General features: G+C 34.9%; 1 protein-coding gene across 1 annotated transcript in view; it reads left to right on the forward strand.

Moving 5' to 3' along the window:
• Positions 1-1,626: 1,626 nt before the first annotated feature.
• Positions 1,627-8,844, forward strand: part of CBG19981 — a gene marked incomplete at both ends in the record, with an annotated part of 15,650 nt that continues 8,432 nt past the window's right edge. Inside the window, 3 exons of the mRNA XM_002633869.1 lie at positions 1,627-1,718; positions 6,293-6,483; positions 7,741-7,798. Of these exons, the coding sequence (XP_002633915.1) occupies positions 1,627-1,718; positions 6,293-6,483; positions 7,741-7,798 (341 nt within the window). The remainder of the gene's footprint in view (positions 1,719-6,292; positions 6,484-7,740; positions 7,799-8,844) is intronic.

Raw genomic sequence — 8,844 nt, forward strand, 5'->3', positions numbered from 1 at the left:
TATAGGCTCAAAGTGGACGATCCGGGTGTCGTTCTATTAGAGGTTTTACGGTATTCGAGAAACTAGGAAAATGTAACCATCATAAAACCTACCACTGTTTCAACATGATTTCCAAAGCTTTCCAAACTTATTCAGATTAATTTGAAACTTTTCATCCAAGTTTGATGCCCACTTTGCTCGAAGATTGGTATTACTGTTGTCGGAAATCAGTGCGCATTGAGAGCGGATACCTTCATAAATTTTTTCTGAAAGGCACAAGAGCGAACTGCTATATCCTTTGAGCCTGTTTTTAATATTACTTTTCTATTCTCTCAACTTTTGAAAGCTTTTCATCGTTTTATCAAGTGAAACGGAAAAAATTGGAATAAAATCATCGGAAATTTGAGAAAATAAGAAAATAATATTCAAAATAGGCTCAAAAGTACTGTAATTCGCTCTTGTGCATTCAAATGCGCCTTTAACAATAAAAACGCTCACAATGGGCACTGATTTCGAACAAGAGTAATTCATCAATGAATTTTTCAGAAATTTTCGGTTTCAAATGTATTATTGAATACTTAAAAAAACTTACAATTTTGTTCAATACAGTTTGAAGAATACATATTTGAAAATTTCGTTAAAAAAATTCCAGAACTTTGAGTTACAGTAAAACCCTTTAATAGAATACTATTTAATATAATATTTAATAGACACTATCAAGTTTGACCTCAATTATCTCACTTCCTATGCAGGATATTAAAAATGTTGCAACTGACAAAATACTTCTTATATTGTGATAAAAAATTTCTCACAATCAGTTGACAACTTTTTAATATCTTTGACAGGAACCGAGATAAATTGGCTCAAAGTTGAAAAGATATGTGTTTTAAGGTTTTCGAGAAATTTTGTAAACTCATCAATCAAAAAATTATTACTGCTTGAAAATGGTTTGAAGAAGGGTCTAATTTATTCAGATCCATTGACTCATTTGGGGACAAAGTTTTAATTCAGTAGTACAATTAATACAACTTACTGAAACATTTTGTACCCCCCGAATCGATGTACTTCAAAGTGATAGCAATATTTTTTCTTCCTCTCTAGAGATTATCGCTTCTTTCCAACTTTTCTTTTCACTCCAACCCTTCCTTTTCCTTTAAAACTCATAATCTTCTCCATTTTATTCTCCCCATAGTACTACCAATCCGTCAAAAAAGGTGTCAACAATGTCCATGGAGTTTGTCTCTGATGATGATGTATGACCCTTGTCTTAAAAATCTGCTCTTTTTCTCAATCTCTTCTGTTTCTTCAGCTTATATGCCAAAACCTCTGTTTCTTTTTCTTCCTTTTTCCGCTTCTTCTTCTTCTGCGCAGATGCTGATAGAAGGGAGAGAAAAATGTTTTCTCTTTCCTCTCCCCTGACTTCTGCGTCTCTTCACGTCGGACTCTCTCGATCGCGGGGTTAGACTCCGCCCACTTTATTTTCCTCGGTTTCCCCAACGGCATTCCATCTCTATTTCTCCGCCCTCTCTTCTTCATTTCTTTATGGATATTTGACACATTTTTTATATTTCCTGGATCTTTGGAGTCTTTATTCTTCTTAAAATTATAGTATCAAAATTTTAGGAGAATCAGATAATGAGGACCCCAGGAGCCCTGGTGCTTCTTTTGTGCATTGTTGGAGCATCTGGAGAACGACCGAAAATCAAGGATACTCATGGAAACTTGCTGGTGAAGATCAGGTTGGTTTTTCTTTTTTGAAACGACATCTGAAAAATCCGAGAATAGTACACTAGTTCTAATCCTGTACATCTTAGAAAATCTGAAAATCCGGAAAATGCTAGGCTTCTTTTCTATATCATCTCTCTCGTGATTTTTGGTCAATTTCCATAAAAATTCGGAGAACGTAAATAGAGAAAAAAATACATTTGTTCCGGAGAAAATGAGATTTTTGGAATGAAAAAAAAGAAGAGAGAGTGGAAGAGGAGAAGAAGGTGGGATACCAAAGACCAGATGACGTGGCAGGAAGAGATTCAGATTTTTTGAATCTCGAGAATTCGAGGATCATATGAAGATAGGATTCGAAAATCTTGACTAGAATCTTGATACCTAAAAGATTTGGAATTCTTGAATCCCAGGACCTTAGAACCTGAGAATTTTAGAATCTTAGAATTTTGAAATCATAGAATTCAGGAACCTTGAGATTCAAAAATCCCATTCTCGGAATCCTACAGTACCCGAAAATCTGAATTTTCAGCATTTTCAAAACCTGGAACAGTTACTTACAACTTACAAGCCATTATTCTGAACTCCCAAAGCTCACAAATACCAATTACTTGAAACGCCCAACATTGTTAGATTCGAATTCTGAATCCCAAGTTCAACCCAAAAACTTTTTCCCTTATCTATTTTTTGCTCAGTGTCTCTCGTGACGTGTCACATCAAATTCTGACGAAAAACCTCCTTCCTTTTATTCAGAAGAAAAACTTCTTCTCAGATTACAAGTCCCCCATCCAACTAGCACCACATTTTGGAGGGGTGGCCAGATATACTCAACAACCAGTAAATATCAAGTTTCCAACTAGTTTAGAAAAACTAATTTGTTATAGAAAAAAAAAGATATCGGATACCTAATGACAACTGGCTGAAATTTCGAGAAATCTGGAACCACTGAAACAGCAAAAAAAATAAATTATTGTTTTTTTGGATCAGACTTTTATTGGAAACTCAAGGAGCTCAAGATACCGAAAATGCTCTTCTGGCACTTGAGCCCAATTATTTCGACTTCTGGAAGATATATCAAAATTCTGTCAACTGATAAAATGTTCATCATAATATAAGAAGTGTTTTGTCTGTTGGCAAATTTTTGATATCTCATACAGGAACCAAGATAATTTAGCTCAAAATTCGAGTATTGAATTATTAAAGAAATTACTAGAGTAGTGTCAATAAATTTGGGTTCAATCAAATAGAAAATTTGAAACGTATTTTCTCAGAAATTTAGATGGTTTTAATTCTGCCAGAATAGTTCCCGATGCTTCCAAGGTTACTGCAGCTCGTTATTTTTCTTGTTATTATTTTGAAAACTCCCAGAACAGCCTTTTCAAATATAGTTTTCACCATACATGTGGATAGCCGGACCGGGCCGGGCCGGCCCGCTTTCCTCAAAACCCTCGTCCCGGCCCGGCAGCTCGGCTCGTCTCGGACAATTTTTCGAAAATGTTACTTTTCAAATGTGCCAATATATTTTTAATAGCACAAATATTAATCTAAACGCATACAACCATCCGAAAAAGTCAATTTAATTGAATTTTTAGCAAAAAAATCAAACTTCATTAATTAACTTCAGTAAGCCAAGAATGAAATTTTTTCTAAAAACGACCTCAAAACAGTTTTTTTTTTGACAGAATTGTTCTCTAGTGTGGATTTTTATTTATTAAGGAGAAAAGCCATCTTGAAAAATGATGATTTGCTCTAAAATTTCTAAATTTTTAAATGCGGGCCGGCCATCTTTTCCATAAGTATGGTTTTCACTATTTATACCGATTACAGCTAATATGTTCAATCCTTCTTCTTGACCTTTTGAAACAGATTTCCTTTTCCCAAAAATCAATCATTCATCCTTTTCATCAACAGCTAACTTTTTTGGCTGGAAATTCTACTGGAAATTCTGAAAGATCACTGAAAAACTTAAGTTGCCGCAAAGCCTGATTTTGAGCTCAATTATCTCGGCTCCTGCCTGAAAGAGATATCAAATATCTGTCAACTGACAAAATATTTTTCAAAACATTATCAACAATCAACATTCTAATCAGTTGACTATTTTTTGATATCATATCCTATCATATGATAGGAACCGAGATAATTGAGCTCAAATTAGAAGAGTAGCTTCAATAAAACAAAAAATTTGGGTTCAATAAAGTAGAGAGATTGAAATCGTTTTTTTTTCTGTGGAAATTTATGGTTTCATGTTTTTTTCAAAATATATCCCAATGCTCCCGAGATTACTGTAGCTCATTTCTCTTCTCATCACCACTAGCTACAACTCACTAAACATTCTTTTCGAATTCTCAAAATGGTGCGCCATTTCAATTACACTTAATATGTTTAATGCTTCATCTTTCCCATCTGAAACAGATTTCATTTTCCCAATGAATCATCTAGGCTTTTCACATGTTTTGACCCAAATGACTAATACTACTACTACTAACTTTTTTCTATATCAGTCCAGCACCCGGAGAATTCTCTCGTTGTTGTTTATGGCTTGCTCCCAAGGAATTCTATTCCACACACAATACATACTTTATCATAGAAATTGATCTCTTGTTTTCCTGAGCCAATTCTTTTTCGCTTGCTCTCTCATCAAAGACAGAAAAATAGAAGTTAGTTGCCCATCCGGAAATTAAATAAATGCCCCCCACACACTATTTATCTATTTATCCATCTGGCACCCAGCCAGCGCCAAATTGGGACCATTGGTGTGGGGTCAGAAAAAAGCGTCAAAGCACCACGTCTTCTGATGTCGTCGTCGCAAATTTTGGCGTCGTGGAGGCATACACAAGCAAACAAACATTTTTTGAGTGGTGCTGCGCACTCTCTGCGTGAGAGAGAGAGGAGAGAGAGAGAGAGAGAGAGAGAGAGAGAGAGGGTGCGCAATGTGTTGCTGTTGGCTCTAAAAATTGCATCAATTCCTCTCCTTCTTGTGTTGAAAAAACCGAGAGACAAAAAATGGATAGAAAATAAAAGAGAGAAGTACAAACAAGTAGAGAGGGGTGTTGACCCTTGGAAATGGGTTTGAGAGTTTTTAAGAGAGCAACGGTTGAAAAGTAGTGATACATTTTTTGGGAACTTCACACATTTGGGAGAGGTGACATTGGAAAGTTTTACAGTTTCGTAGATATGCTTAATGCTTTTGAAAATGATTGAAAGTCAGTTGTTGTCGTCTAAGAATCGCCAGAGCTAGGTAGAAAATTTTTGTCTAAAATTGAAAAATAACTTATTCAATATTTTATGTCTCAGTAACGTTTCTAAACAATTTGAACATTATTTATAAATGATAGGTATCGGTCCCCCACATTACTTTTGTTCCCTTATTGCCAAATTTTATAGATGTTAATGAACCGCTTGGTTTTTAAAAATTTTATTGACTATTACTATGAATACAACTTCAAATACCAAAAATCATCCCAACCAATTTCCTTTTCCTTCCTCCTTTCTCTCTCTCTTATCCAAATATTATGACAACACAGCCCCACCAACTGGTCGGTAAGGTATATGATGGATTCAAGAGTTAAGTGTCATCGACACGAGTTCATCGGCTCAAGCACCTCACCATAAACGGAGGAAGATGTATCAACACAACTGACTAAATACTCACTTTGATGTGGGGATTGAACTCTTACAGGGCTTTTATGGGTTCTGTACCGGTGTTTACTAAAAAAAGTGAAGAAAATACAGAACAGAATTTATCATAGTTGCAAAAGGCCGGGCCGGGCCGGTAGACGGATTTTCTCGGCCCGGCCCGCCTATCACTGTTGAAAAATTTCCAATGAAAAATTGGAAAAATTTTTGGAAAAAAAAAGAAAAAAGGTTACATTTTTAAACAAAATTACCAAGTAGAAAGTATTCAGAAATATATCATTTTTGTATAAATTTTTGAAAAAATTTCGAGGATTTCGAAAAACAATTTCAAAAAAATCGGCGTCTGAACAGACACCGGGCCGGCCCGCCAAAATTCTCGACGGGCCGACCCGCGAGCCGGGCCGGCCCGAGATTTTGCAACTATGGAATTTACTACTGTCAATTGGGAATTGAAAATATTCACTGTTTCAATTTCAATATACACTAGTAGAAACAATATGAAATCATTCGACTGCAATAGCGTTTTCCAAACCTAATAGTAAGTTAGTGGAACGATTACAGAAAAAAGTTAATAAAAATTACCTGCTTGCCGTAAAACCTGTAATAAATGGGTTCCCAAGTTTAGGCTAATTTTTCTTTTTTCTTGTCTCTTATGCAAGATATAAAAAATGTGTTAACTGATAAAATGTCTTTGATATCATGATAAACAATTTGTCAGTTGACAACATTTTTATACCTTTGACAGGAACCGAGAGAAATGGCTCTTTTATTACAGGCTTTACGCTATGTGCTTTTATGTTTGGAAACAATTTTTTACGGATTCAATATCATTATAGTCAGAACAATATGAGGTCATTTGACAATTGGATCGGATTTCAAACTAAATCAGTTTCCACATCACTAAACTCTCCGGTCCCTTATCACCCCTTGAATATAATGATTATCTATCTTTCAGCGATATCCCCATCGGATCATGCGGAGACGATTCGTACTTTGGATTGGGCATCATGGATGGTGGACTTGAGGAGTGTGACCGATGGAAGTTGGAAACAACTGATCCAGAGTATGAGGAGTACAAATGCAAAGTTTTGCGAGTTCATGCATCGGTGAAGAATGGAAAGTGCACTTGTAAAGATATGTGGAAAGGTGAGCTTTTTTGAGAATTGAAAAAATTTCGGTTTCAAAAAAGTCGTAAATCTGTATCGAGTTCTTAGCTAAATGGATACATCCGAAATTAAACGACTTAACTTTATAAGAAATTATCCAAAACTTTGCGGACTTGGAAATTTGGATTAGAACAAATATAGCAGTTTCACATTTTTTTAGATCTAGATCTTGTTTCTCAGATTGCTGATGAAGGACACATAGTCTCATGGAAATGGTTTTTGACAAGCCCAAATGATGAAATTTAAAAAAAATTCCAAATTTCTCTAAATTCAAAAATCTAGAAATTGAGCTCCAAAAACTCCGTTTCATTTTTTTCACATTAATACGCCGCTATCAGTAAAATTCGTTGAGACAACACTCCAGTTTCACAATTCTCAGATCTGGGTCTTCTTTTCCAGGCTTCTGATCAAGTACATAAACATTATGGAACTCATTTTTAACAAATTCAAAATTACGAAAACTCTATTTTTTTAATTTTTTCTGTTTTTCTTATTTTTGAAATTAGTACTAGCTTATATGCAGATGTTCTTTCGAATAGGAGATTTCATATATTCTGAACTCATTATTCTAAAAAAATTCCAAGTTTCTATATAGATTCGGAAATACTATGGAGCTTGAGCTCCAAAATTCCCTTTTCATTTTTTCTCAATAAGTATCCCACAATCAGTAGTTTTATTTGATCTTACAGATATCTTCAAGTTACAGTTTTACATTTGTCACATCTAGGCCTCGATTTTCAGGTTTCTGATCAACTGCATGAAAACCTTTATGAGCAACATTTTCGAAAAATGCAAAATTTGCAAAAATGCGATTTCGAAATTTTTCTGTTTCGCTTTCTTACAAAATTAGTACTATGCAGGAATCCCTTTCAATATGAGTCCCGTAAGAGTTCTTTTAAAAATTCCTTTGTTTTTTCAAAATTCATAAATCTAGAAGGATGGGAAAGGGACCAAAGTTAGGATCCAATACCATTATGCATTTTTCAAAATTCCTGAGTTTAAACTTCAAAAATCAAATCAATATCATCTTCATTTTTTTTAGCCCATCAAATAAAAATAAAAACCTAACAAACAAATTCACATAAATCTTCTAGAAAACTTGAAGAAGTTCTTCTTCCTAGTCTCGTTCAAACCCAGATGTTTTTCATCTTCTCATGAAAACTGAATGGCTAGACGAAAAAATAGATTTATAGCCATTTTTACGACTTTTCGTCATCTTCTTCTTCCTTTTTTTCAGGACCAATTTGCAACGAATACAATGGATGTGGCACGGGAGAGACACTTTTCGGAACTTCGTAAGTATCATTTTCTTTTTTTTGCAAAAAAAAGACACAACGGGACAACAAAAAGACCGCAAATTCATAATCGGATTCCCTATTGTTTCTGTGTTTCTCGTCTCTTTTTCATACAATTCGAAATTGCGAACATCGCGGGAAAAAAGAGCGAAAAAAGTGGGGGGAAAATGACACAATTCATTTTGACAGCTGCAATTGACACAGATGTTAGTATTTGGGGGGAATAGGGGACATGGTATGAATAGTTGTACTAGTACTTCGGGGGGTTTCAAAAATAAAAAATATAGAGTATGACTCATACTGCATGAGAGAACACAATGAAAAACCACACTTTGAAAATGAGGACAATAAAATTTTCTTGATCTTTTCAAAACCTGGCAGGATATGGACTGAGAACGAGTAAACTTGCTTCAAACGTATGAAAGTTCTGAAACTGTAATTTTTTGAGAAAACTTTATGTGCCGGAAAATATTTAGGTTCGCATGAAACTGATGAATAATAATTTTTAAAAAACTGTAAATTCTCGAAAAATCGCTTTGAAATATGAACAGTCTCAAAAGTCGTTTCTGGAAGGTTCTCGAAGAATTTTGAGAATCGCGCCAGAACAGAAAGTTCTTTATTTTCATTAACGACACTTTCCTAAAGATGACATAGAATTTACAGTTCTTGCGGGAGTATTAACAACAATTCCAGATCTTTCTAGAAGTTTCCTGAAAAAAAAATTTTCAAGTTTTGAAAAAAAACAAGCATGACAAGGATTACTGTTAGTCAACCTTCTCTATATTTCTCTTGTTTTTGAAACAGTAATTTTTTGAGAAAATTGTTTCAAAAAAGCAAAAGAAGATTCTAATACTTGTAATCCGGGCCTTTGTCGGGCCTTCGCGGGCCCTGGCATAGTTTCTCTCAGAGTCAATATTTTTGGAACACCTAAGTTTGATATGACTCGACGAGTGCTACAAAATGCTACTATTTGGAAAACTGTATCTTGTCTATGAACAAAGTCACAGCTTTTCTCGGACGGCCCTAAGGCCCGGGCCGGGCCTGCA

Source organism: Caenorhabditis briggsae (genome assembly GCF_000004555.2).
Source record: "Caenorhabditis briggsae complete genome, chrIV, whole genome shotgun sequence".
NCBI lineage: Eukaryota > Metazoa > Nematoda > Chromadorea > Rhabditida > Rhabditidae > Caenorhabditis > Caenorhabditis briggsae.